The 12,345-nt window shown below is 47.6% G+C and overlaps 1 protein-coding gene and 1 pseudogene across 1 annotated transcript in view; both read left to right on the top strand.

Moving 5' to 3' along the window:
• Positions 1-537: 537 nt before the first annotated feature.
• Positions 538-12,345, top strand: part of CENPM (centromere protein M) — a 16,891-nt gene continuing 5,083 nt past the window's right edge. The window contains exons 1-5 of the mRNA XM_003783148.3: positions 538-679; positions 1,220-1,299; positions 7,090-7,182; positions 10,291-10,370; positions 11,603-11,694. Of these exons, the coding sequence (XP_003783196.1) occupies positions 623-679; positions 1,220-1,299; positions 7,090-7,182; positions 10,291-10,370; positions 11,603-11,694 (402 nt within the window). The 5' untranslated portion in view covers positions 538-622. The remainder of the gene's footprint in view (positions 680-1,219; positions 1,300-7,089; positions 7,183-10,290; positions 10,371-11,602; positions 11,695-12,345) is intronic.
• LOC111723046 lies at positions 1,634-1,753 on the top strand (annotated as a pseudogene).

The raw sequence follows: 12,345 nt of genomic DNA on the forward strand, positions 1-12,345 counted from the left end.
GAGAGACTCTGTCTCAAAAAAAAAAAAAAAAAAAAAGAAGAAGAAGAAGAAAATTAGGTTAACTTAAGGTGGCCAGTGTAAGGAGCTAGGCAGCTATGGAGATTCTACACTTGCTTACACATTGGTTGTGGGGTGTGAAGGAGTCAAGAATGACCCCAAGGTTTTGTTCTGAGCAGCCGCAAGGATGGAGTCAGCTGAGATGGGGGACGACGGGAGGAACGGGTCTGGAAGGAACTAGGAGAGTAGTGAACGGCCAGGCTAGGTGGCTCCCATGTGTAGTCCCAGCTACACCGGAGGCTTAGGCATGAGGATTGCTCCAGCCCAGGAATTCAGGGCCAGCCCGGGCATCACAGCCACACCCAACTCTAGAGCTCTATGAATGAAAAGTAAACGAACGAATCACTGGGAACTTCCTCTGAAAGTGTGGCGCAAAAGGCCCTTCCAGCACCTTCTGTTCTTTGTCAGCGCTGGAAAGTCCCCTAAGGAAAGAGCATAGCGGTTCCTTTAAGAGAAGCCCCGCCCAGGCAGGGCCACGTACCCAAAGCCTAGCACTTGGGGCGGAGTCCCGGCAGTTTGAAAGTCTAGCGCGCACCCTGGAGCGGCGGTTTGGCCTGCAACTGGGATGTCGGTGTTGAGACCACTGGACAAGCTGCCTGGCCTGGACAGTGCCACCATCTTGGTAGGTGCAGACGGCTCCACTTCTCTGCCTGCCTCTCCTCTGCTGCCCGCAGTCGCCCGGCCTCTGCGCTCTGGGAGGTACAGGCGCTGACTGTTCGGGCCCGGGCCCAGCTCAACCCCGCCCATTCGCCAATCATAAGCTGGTAAAGAGTTCGCCGCGGACCTATTGGTGGATGTGTCCCTCCTCTTCAGGGAGTAGCTACTCGGATTAGCTCAGAGCCTGGCTCTCCCGCCTACCACCCCCATCGAGTGCGGACATGATTTTTACGCACAGCAGAGCAGGTTTCCTTACCCGCAGAGGCCTGACTTTTGGAGGGAGGGTCGGGGAGGAGTCCGTGCGGTGCCAACAGGCGCGGAGCGGGTCCAAACCTCAATCCTCCAACCCGATCCTCCTCGCAAAGGTCCTCTTCTCGGGAAATGGCACCGTCTGAGCTGCCCTGGAGCGGTGGCCTGATCTCCCAGGGAGTAGTTCCAAGTGCCAGACCCTCCCAAAGGGTTGCTGTGCCCTAGTCTCAACCGGTCTCTTTCTCTCTCCGGGCAGCTGGTGGGCGCGGAGGATGCTCAACTACAGCAGCTAGCGGACTCGATGCTCAAGGAGGACTGCGCCTCCCAGCTGAAGGTGTAAGTAGCTGCAACTGTGTCCTGAACTTTGGGTGGGGTCTGAGGGACTGAGGAGACAGGGGCCGGGGCACGGGGGTGCCTGTTGGCTAACTCCTTCTTGACATGCCTTTGCCCTCGCTGAACCTGCCTGTCGTTCTGCCCCAGAGCTGGCGCCTTCTCCCCTTCAGATGTGCATATACCGCAAGCAGGACCCCACTGAGCACTTGGTCTAAGTAAGGTAGCCTCCATCACTCTCTGCCACCACATATGTTCTGTTTCGCTCATGGAACTTGTCACAGTAAGAAATTAACTGTCCAGAAGAGAATTAAAAAGAAAGAAGGAATTACCTGTCCACCTGCAACCAATTAAGCCGATTGAGTTCCTTTCCTCATGGGGACCTAGTACAGCAAGCTCCTTGGGAGTATAAGCAGCCTGATGCTTGTATGGATTGCTGTCAGGGACCGTGGAAACAATCCTTTCCAATATGTGTTCACGTGTCTGACTGTGTGCTGTCCCCAGCCTAGGCTCCAAACAGTTATTGTGGTGCCTTTGGAAAGTCCCAGGACACTGTGGCCAGGATTCTTATTGACCAAGTCATCATGTCCATACACATCAAACTGCAGAATAAGGAGCATGTGATTGAGGCCTTAAACAGGGCCAAGTTCAAGTTCCCTGGCTACTACCAGAAGAGTCACATCTCATAGAAGTAGGAGTTTACTAAGTTTAGTGCAGATGAATTTGAAGAAATGGTGGCTGAGAAGCAGGTCATCCTAGATGCCTACAGGGTCAAATACATCCCCAGTTGAGGCTGCTTAGACAAATGGCAGGCCCTGTATTCACTCTTAAGGGCTTCTACTGTGCTGCTGCCTCATGTGCACCTACCAATAAATCTTACTTTTTGATTTTATAAAAGAAATTACCTGTCTATTTGTCACTTTACAAGGTCCATTCTGCCACATGGATGAGAGTCAGGCCCCTGAGGGCAGGAACATTGACCCTTGTTCACTGGTGAATCCCCAGTGCCTTAAGTAGTAACTGGCACAGAGTAGATGCTCAGTTAATAATTGTGGAATTAATCTGGTTAATTCAAGATTCATGAAGGCTTTTGAGAGGAGGGGATGCTGGAAATGTCTAGAGATTAGTAAAAGTGGAAGACAAAGATTCCTCAGTAAATATGGTGAAATAAAGCTGACTACAAAATTTTCTTCCCCTCAAACTTAATGAATGAATGGGAAAATAACAAAAATCAGCAAGCTTCAGTGGCAGCGAAATATTCTGGCATGGTATGCCTGCTACCCCTACTCCCACAACAAAAGTCTGAGAGTTCTTTAATATCCCTCAAATTTGGAGAAAAGATAACTTTTGTTTTCCTTCTCCTAACTGGTAAAGGAGTAGAAACAGCTGCTGTTTTAGTCAAGTGACTATGTCGTTGTCCTTGATAGAAAAATAGGCCCAGGGGTCTGTGTTGAAGGAGAATGATCCAAATCCAGAGGATATTTCTCTGAGGACATTGGAATGCCCTTACTAGGGACAATAAACCCCAATATAGCACTTGGAGGACTCTGATGAGGAAGTATAATCTTTCCCTCTAAATAAAGATTGTTCATTGGTCTTTCTGTGCTCCACCTACCTCACCAGCTCTCAGGCTACTGAACATCAAACCTGACCATCAGTTTCGAATTTGTAGCTCAGAAATAGGAAAGGATTAAAAAATATACTTAGGGTGTCGCCTGTAGCTCAGTGAGTAGGGCACTGGCCCCATATATGGAGGGTGGCAGGTTCAAACCCGGCCCCGGCCAAATTGCAACAAAAAAATAGCCGAGCACTGTGGCAGGCGCCTGTGGTCCCAGCTACTTAGGAGGCTGAGGCAAGAGAATCGCCTAAGCCCAAGAGCTGCAGGTTGCTGTGAGCTATGATGTCATGGTACTCTACCAAGGGCGACAAAGTGAGACTCTGTCTCTAAAATAAATAAATAAATAATATACCTAATTAGTATCAGGGTAAGTGGACAGAATGGCCTACACTGAACAAAAACAAGATGGAAAGAAGTGTCATGGGCACTGTTGCAAAAAAAAGGGCAAGTCAGATCACAAACAAAAAAATCTAAGGAAGAACCCACTCTAAAAAACGGAGAAGAAAGTTGTTTTATTTTTTCCTGGTGTTTTGGGGAAATCCCAGGACAGTGTAGAAAAATTACCCTCCAAACTTTGGTTCAGAACCAAAGGATAAATTAGACAAGCCCAACTTGATGAGCTGGATCTGTTTATTAGAGGTTGCTTACAAGGGCTCTTGCTTCTAAGCAGCACGGGAATTTCTTCCACAGGAGCTTTCTTGCATGCAAAATCCACACCACTCCATCTCTTCCCAATGAGTAATGCAAAGTTTTTTTGTTTTTTGAGTCTCATTTTGTTGCCCTCAGTAGAGTGCTGTGGCGTCATAAGGAACCTCAAACTCTTGGGCTCAAGAGATTCTCTTGCCTCAGCCTCCTGAGTAGCTGGGACTACAGGTGCCTGCCACAACGCCTGGCTAGTTTTAGAGACGGGTCTTGTTCTCACTCAGGCTGGTCTCAAGCCGTGAGCTCAGGCAATCCACCCAGAGTGCTAGGATTACAGGCATGAGCCGCTGCACCCAGCCTAATGCAAAGTTTTTACAGTTTTCTTTTTTTTATTGTTCACAGTGAAATAAATAATGCAGGTACAGTACCGTTATCATGCTGCCATGCAACACGATGCACATATTACAGTTTCCCACTAGGCAGGGATTACAGTTAGCTAAAGGGCACGGTAGGACATTCAAAGCAGCTCTAAAGGAGTGAGGGCCAGTTTGAACTGGCTATTTCAAAGCAAGAAAGTGCTGGACACTTTTCCAAGGTGGTAATTATCTTGGTAAGGGCTTAATTACTTTGTAACAACTTTGCTTAGCACTCCAGGCTAACCGGGCACAATGTTTCTGTTATGTGATGGAAAACTTGCCTTTTTCCCTCATCTGTGTATTGAGAAATTTAATAAGAACATGAATTTGAAAGAGAAACATTGAGAGACCAAATAATCAAACAACAGAAAGAAAAAAGGAGGTTGCAGAGTTAAGAGTAAAAAACGAGGGCCCAAAATATTACCATTTGAGATCTAATAAATATATAGAAACACTAAGGATCAGAGTGGATGTAATTGAAAACTCTTTTTTACTATTTACAAAGAGAAAAGATTTGAGGAATTATAACAATGGTGTTTGAAAATATAATAGAAGGCTCGGCGCCTATAGCTCAACCGGCTAAGGCGCCAGCCACGTACACCTAAGGTGGCGGGTTCGAATCCCCAGCCCGGACCCGCCAAACAACAATGATGGCTGCAACCAAAAAATAGCCAGGCGTTGTGGTGGGCGCCTGTGGTCCCAGCTACTTGGGAGGCGGAGGCAGGAGACTCGCTTGAGCCCAGGAGTTGGAGGTTGCTGTGAGCTGTAATGCCACGGCACTCTGCCCAGGGGGACAGCTTGAGGCTCTGTCTCAAAAAAAAAGAAAATATAATAGAAGAAAATTTACTGAAATGAGTGAAAAGTTAAATTTTTCCATTAAAAAGAATATCTTATTTGAGGAAAAATGGATATAGTATACTTGATATCAAGTTATATCCTAGTTAAGGTATTGAACTTAAGGTATAAATAAATTTTCAGGCTTTTAAACAAATATTTTTAATTCTCTGGGTGTGTAGTACATGAGTACATGGCAGGAATAAGTAACTTTTTGGCCTCCTGAACTTGTGACTCATTCTGGTCAGTGAGTTGTGAGCAAAAATCATCTGTTCACTACTGAAGCAGAGAGAGACCCCACCCCACCCTAGGCCCTTTGCCTCTCCTATGGAGACCAGCAGTGCTATGGAGCGGCAGATTTATCAGCCTGAGTCCAGAGTTATAGTTAGAATACTACATAAATTTATATGACGGTAACAACAATAATGTTGATGTATGGCTGGGCCTGGTGGCTCATGCCTGTAATCCTAGCCCTCTGAGAGGCCAAGGAGGATGGATTGCTTGAGCTCACGAGTTTGAGACCAGCCTGAGCAAAAAGCAAGACCCTGTCTCTATAAAAAAATAATAGAAAAACTGAGAGGGCAGCGCCTATGGCTCAAGGGAGTGGGGTGCTGGCCCCATAGGCCGGAGGTGGTGGGTTCAAACCCAGCCCCAGCCAAAAACTGCAAAAAAAAAAAACTGAGGCAAGAGGATCACTTGAGCCCAAGAGTTGGAGGCTGCTGTGAGCTATGACACCACAGCACTCTACCCAGGGCAACAGCTTGTGACTCTGTCTCAGAAAACAACAAAACAATGTTGATGTAATGTACATTTATGAGTCTTGACCAAATGGTAGGATAAAGTATTAGAATGTCAGGTTTATTTTTTTGGTTGTAGTTGTCACTGTTGTTTGGCAAGCCCAGGTTGGGTTCGAACCCGCCAGCTCCGGTGTATGTGGCTGGCGCCCTAGCTTCTGAGCTACAAGCCAATTTTTTCATACTCTTTTAAAAAATGGGCTCCTTAGGCGGCGCCTGTGGTTCAGTGGGTAGGGCAACAGCCCCATATACCCAGGGTGGCGGGTTCAAGCCTGGCCCCGGCCAAATTGCAACAAAAAAATAGCCTGGCGTTGTGGCAGGTGCCTGTAGTCCTAGCTACTTGGGAGGCTGAGGCAAAAAGAAATGCCTAAGCCCAGGAGCTGGAGGTTGCTGTGAGCTGTGATGTCACTGCACTCTACCATGGGCGACAAAATGAGACTCTGTCTCTCAAAAAAAAAAGAGCTCCTTTAGGAAGTAATCTGTATGATTAAGAAAAGTTTATCCGGCTCGGCGCCTGTGGCTCAAGCGGCTAAGGCGCCAGCCACATACACCTAAGGTGGCGGGTTCAAATCCACCCCAGGCCCGCGAAACAACAATAATGGCTGCAACCAAAAAATAGCCAGGCGTTGTGGCGAGTGCCTGTGGTCCCAGCTACTTGGGAGGCTGAGACAGGAGGCTCGCTTGAGCCCAGGAGTTGGGGGTTGCTGTGAGCAGTAAAGCCATGGCACTCTACCCAGGGGGACAGCTTGAGGCTCTGTCTCAAAAAAGAAAAGAAAAGTTTATCCAAAGTTCATCTACTTTTTCAATTTAACTTTAGTTATTTTGCTTTTATTCATTCAAATTAAACACTCCTATCCAGTTTTTAGATCATATTTATTGTCTGGATATGTATATATTATGCACATGAAGGCATGTTTAGAAAATGTTGTAATGCTAACAGTGGTAATTTATAGGGGACTGGACTTTGAGGGGGGTATAGGTTGGGTTTTTTTTTAATGGTCAGTAGTAGAACATTCAAGAAAAGCCTTTGGGTGGGTATTTGATAACTGGAGACCAAGTCCAGATGTCCCAGTTGTGTGCCCCGTGGTCACGTGGTAATTGATAGAACTGGGACGTGAGCCCACATCTGCCTTACTCTAGAGGAGTTCAGTTTTAGCTCTTAAACTTCATGGCCCAACACCTCCTATTCTGAACCAGGTCTCCCTCCTTCCCACCATGCAGGTGGTAACTACATGGCTATAAGTGCATGACATCTTATATCCAGACCTCCTCCTTGCCTACGTGGTTACTAAATAGATCTCCTTTCTGGAAGAGAGAATCAGACAGGAGTGATCCAGATAGGACTGACTCTGTCCTGCCTCTGCACTCACCCAGGGGGTCTTGGCAATAGGAGTCTTGGTTGGGAGCCCTTGACAGCCTCTTCCCCATGAAGGGCAGCGTGTGAACATTCACTATGCATCTGTGTTTAGTCCTGTAATTTCTTGTTTTTCAGCCACTTGGCAAGGTCCCTCCCATTGCCCACCAATGTGAGTCGGCCCCGAATTGATCTGATTGTGTTTGTGGTTAACCTTCACAGCAAATACAGGTGAGAGCAGAGCATGGGGCTGTCAGGACTCAGGCAGACCTGGCTTGGGAGTGTGCTGGGACAGTGACCTCACTTGTAATGGGAAGGGGGGGAGGCTACTGGCTCACACTGGTTGTCCTAGCACTTTGGAAAGCCAACTCCTTGAGGCCAGGACTTTGAGATCAGCCTTGACAACATAAGGAGATCCCGTCTCTACAAAAAACAATAATTAATTACCCAGGTGTGGTAGCATATAGGTGTGGTGCCTATAGTCCCAGCTGCTCAGGAGGCTGAGGCAAAAGGATCTCTTGAGCCTAGGAGTTTGAGGTTTCATTGAGCTGTGATGATGCCACTACACTCCAATCTGGGCAACAAAGTGAGACTTTATCTCAAAAAAAAAAACAAAAAACACCTGAACGATGAGTCAGTCAGGTAAAGATGGGAGCGAGGCCCTCCTGGGGTATGAAGCTGAGGCTATGCAGAGCTCAGAGTCCAGCAGACACTAAGACACCACTAATGCTGTGGTAGAAACCCCCAGGGAGCCAGGAGTGTGGAGATCCAGATACAGGTGGCCTCAGGACTAGTCAGCAGGGGTTGAGGCCTGTAGAGAGACTGAGAAAAAGCTGAGATCTGCGGTGAAGGCTGCAGGGTAGGATGTGTTACCTCAGCAGATCTGTTGCTTTCTGAGTGAGGCCTCTGTGCTCCCTGAAAGGGCACTGGTCTGGTCTTGGAGAGACCCAGCTCTGCACCCTCAGGAGCAGGGTCATTGTGGCTTTTGGCCTCAGGCTGAAACCTTGGCTTGGGCCACCTAACCAAGACGACCTTTTTTGGCCAGGAGTCAACAGTCCCTGGACACCAGTGAATGAAAGCCTGGGCCCAGGAGGTCAAAACATCCCTTGTTTGGAGGAAAAAGAGCATTTTCATACAGTGGTCTGATTAAATTATTGCAACGAATAATGAAAGCACTTTGGTAATACCCAGCTCCCTTTTTTTTGGAGACAGATTCTCACTATGACACCCTAGGTAGAGTGCGGTGGCATCACAGCACACAACAACCTCAAACTCTTGGGCTTAAGCAATTCTCTTGCCTCAGTTTCCCAAATAACTGGGGCTACAAGTGCCCACCACAATGGCTATTTTTATGTTGTAGCTGTCATTGTTTTTGGCAGGCCGGGGCCGGGTTTGAACCCACCAGCCCTGGTGTGTGTGACTGGCACCCTAGCCGCAGAACTATAGGTGCCAAGCCCTACTTTTTTTTTTTTTTGAGACAGAGTCTCACTATGTTGCCCTCAGTAGAGTGCTGTGGTGTCACAGTTCACAGCAACTTCAAACTCTTGGGCTTAAGTGATTCTCTTGCCTCAGCCTTGCAAGTAGCTGGGACTACAGGTGCCCGCCACAATGCCTGGCTATTTTTTTGTTGTAGTTGTTATTGTTTGTTTTCTTAGCAGACCAGCCCCGGTGTATGTGGCCAGTGCTCTAAGCACTGAGATATAGGCGCTGAGCCACCCCATCTACATTTTTTTATTATTATTTATTTATTTATTTATTTTGGAGACAGAGCCTCAAGCTGTCCCCCTGGGTAGAGTGCCGTGGCATTACAGCTCACAGCAACCTCCAGCTCCTGGGTTCAAGTGAGTCTCCTGCCTCTGCCTCCCAAGTAGCTGGGACCACAGGCGCCCGCCACAACGCCCGGCTATTTTTTGGTTGCAGCCGTCATTGTTGTTTTGGCAGGTCCAGGCTGGGGATTCGAACCCGTCACCTTAGGGGTACGTGGCTGGCGCCCTAGCCGGTTGAGCTATAGGTGCTGAGCCCATCTACATTTTTTAAAGACACATGCTATGACCCAGCCATTCTGCTTCTGGGATCTACCTATCCTACAGAAATACTTGTTCAGATGTGCAAAGGATGTGTGTAAAAGAATGTTCACCCTGCATTGTCTGGAATAATGAAAAATCAGAGACCATGTGATGCTTATCACTGGGGAAGCAGATTGTAGGATGCTTGCCAGGCATCCTGAGGAATGCGGGTTTCTGTGTACTGAGTTTGATGATATGTGGAACTCAACTAGACTTTTATACATTCCACTGTCTATTTGAATATGGAAAAAATTCTAGGAGAATTATACCTCAAACTTTGACAGCAGTTTCCTCTGGGGAATTGAGAGTAAATGGTGTTGCTGAGTGGGACTTTAGTTTTTTCTTTTTGAGGCAGTCTTACTCTGTTGCCCTGGGTAGAGTGCCCTGTCATCATAGCTCACAGCAACCTCAAACTCATGGGCTCAAGTGATCCTCTTGCCTCAGCCTCCTAAGTAGCTGGGACTACAGGTGCCTGCTACAACGCCCAGCTAAATTTTCTATTTTTAGTAGAGATAGGGTCTCCCTCTTGCTCAGGCTGGTCTCCAACTCCTGAGCTCAGGCAATCCACCCATCTCAGCCTCCCAGAGTGCTAGGATTATAGGCATGAGCCACTGCACCCAGCTAGGACTTTACTTCTTACATATATATCCATTTTTATAAGCATGAGTCACTTTGTAATTAAAAGTAATTTTGTTTTGTTTTTATTCTTTTTTTTTTTTTTTTTGCAGTTTTTGGGCAGGGCTGGGTTTGAACCCACCACCTCCGGTATTGGGGCTGGCGCCCTACTCCTCTGAGCCACAGGTGCCACCCCTTTGTTTTTATTCTTATTTTGTAGAGGCAAGTTCTCACCCTGTCACCCAGGCTGGAGTACAGTGGCTACATGTCATTGTAACCTTGGGCTTCTCAGCTCAAGCAATCTTCCTACCTCAGCTTCCCAAGTAGCTGGGGCTAGAGGCACATGCCACCTCACCTGGCTTATTCTTTAATTTTTTTTAGAGACAGGATCTCACAGTGTTGCCCAGGCTGGTCTCGAAATCCTAACTTTAAGCAGTCCTCCATCCACCTTAGCCTTTCAAAGTGTTGGGATTACAGGTGTGAGCCACCATGCCTAGAAGTAGTTTTTGAAAAAAGGGATAAAAGCTTCTCCAGGGCTATTTCCTGTCACCTTCCTCTTATTCTCTGACCTTTCTAAGATCAGAGAAGGGGGTTTCTGTTTTCCCTGTGTAAAGTTTGTCCTCTGATCTGCTTTCTCATGCTGGCCTGGCCACCCCAGCCTCCAGGTCACAGAGGAGTCCCTGCACCATGTAGACACCAGTTTCTTCTTGGGGAAGGTGTGCTTCCTCGCCACAGGCGGTAAGTGTGTCCTGCACGTGCCACTGTCCACCCTAGCCAAGGGAAAGCTGTGGCAGTTGTAGATGCCTTGCTGAAGTGGTCTGGGGATGGAGTTGGACTTGTGGTCAGCCTTTCTAAAAGTGGATCCAAACAGAGAATTTTGCTGTTGCTTAGAGTCTCCTAGTGGCTCCCTGTAGCTTTCAGAGTAAAATCCAAACTTCTCCAAACACTTGAAGTACTTTGTGGTTTGGCCTCTGCCTTCTTATCTACTCTCATTAGTCTCTCATTCTTTGAGTTAGGAAATAAAAATAGCCAACTTTTACTGAGTTCTCACTGTGAGCCAGCCATTGTTTGTAGCTGCCTTGTTCTTTATGTCATATTAATATTTGAAGTAGGCATTATTGTCCCAGTTTTTATAGCTGAGGAAACTGATGATGATGTTAACTTGCCCAAGGCCCCCATAGCTAAGGAGTGGTAGAGCTGAGGTTCACACCCAGATAGTCCTATTCCAGGGCCCGGCCTCTTTTTTTTTTTTTTTTTTGGAGACAGAGCCTCAAGCTGTCCCCCTGGGCAGAGCGCCGTGGCACTACAGCTCACAGCAACCTCCAACTCCTGGGCTCAAGGGAGTCTCCTGCCTCCACCTCCCAAGCAGCTGGGACCACAGGCGCCCGCCACAACGCCCGGCCATTTCTTGGTTGCAGCCGTCATTGTTGTTTGGCGGGTCCGGGCTGGGGACTCGAACCCGCCACCCTAGGTGTACGTGGCTGACGCCTTAGCCGGTTGAGCCATAGGCGCCGAGCCAGGGCCCGGCCTCTTAATGGTACTATGTGGCTTCTCTCAAATACTTTTTTCTTCTTTGTGTTGCTAACACCTACAATTACTTCAAAACTCAGCTCCAGTGTCACCTCTGGTACCAATGACATGTCTGACTCTCCAGCTTAAGTGTTAGCTCCTTGAGAGAAGAAGGACTTGGCAAGATTATTCTCAGTAAGCGCTAGGGAAGACATGAAGGCCAGGTCGTTTCTAGGTATCAAGTCATTGGCTCTGGAGTAACCAGTGGGGTAGGAGCTATCATTGTCTAATTTAATAGCCTTGATTACCCAGAAAAAAAGGGTAGAACAGGATTGTCACCCCCACTGACTAGAAAGAAACTGAGACCCAGAGCGGGGAAGTGAATTACTTTGCCTGGCACTCACTGGGTTACAGCCATGAAGGCAGAGGTTACTGCCGTCACTCTCACGGTTTCCTTGCAGCTGGGCAGGAGAACCACTGCAGCATTCATCGGCACACCATTGCGAAGCTGGCCCACACCTACCGAAGCCCACTGCTCTTCTGTGACCTGGAGGTGAGGACACAGCCACCTGTGTTATACTTGGGTACAGGGAAGGGGCAGTCAGCACACAGTGCATCGTCAAGAGCAACTTACTGAATGATCAAGTAGCCAAGTGAGGTGGCTCCTGATGTGGAGGGAGATGAAAGATCCTGCTTTGAATCCGGGCTTTTCTGCTCACTGGCTGTGACCTTGTTCTTTCCCTGGGAGATCAGAGCCACCCCACCCATGCACAGGCCTGCTCAGTTGCTTTGCAAATCTATTTATTAGTTATGAAGTTCATTTTGAAGATTATGTTTCTGCTCTGTTCTGGGTGTCACATCCATTCCCAAAGGCAAAGTGATGTGACCTTTCACTACTGTCTAGACCAGCAGTTCTTATTCTGGAGAACTTGAGTCTGAGGACCAAATTCAAGGAATCTGTGAACTTGGATGAGGAAAAAAAATCTTTTTTTCCTACTACTAAGTGAAATTGAGCATTATGAGTGTAAAAAAGATATGTGGGTAGTTATTAGTAGTGTCTGTGACTGTTGCCAATAGAAATGGCAGGCAGCTGTGTGTGATGCCTATAGTCCCAGCACTTTGGGAGGCTAAGGTGAGAGAATCACTTGAGGCCAGAAATTTGAGGCTGTAGCCTGGGCAACATAGTGTGAACCTGTCTCTATTT

Source organism: Otolemur garnettii, unplaced genomic scaffold (genome assembly GCF_000181295.1).
Source record: "Otolemur garnettii isolate 467f Iridium unplaced genomic scaffold, OtoGar3 scaffold00007, whole genome shotgun sequence".
In the NCBI taxonomy this organism is placed as follows: Eukaryota; Metazoa; Chordata; class Mammalia; order Primates; family Galagidae; genus Otolemur; species Otolemur garnettii.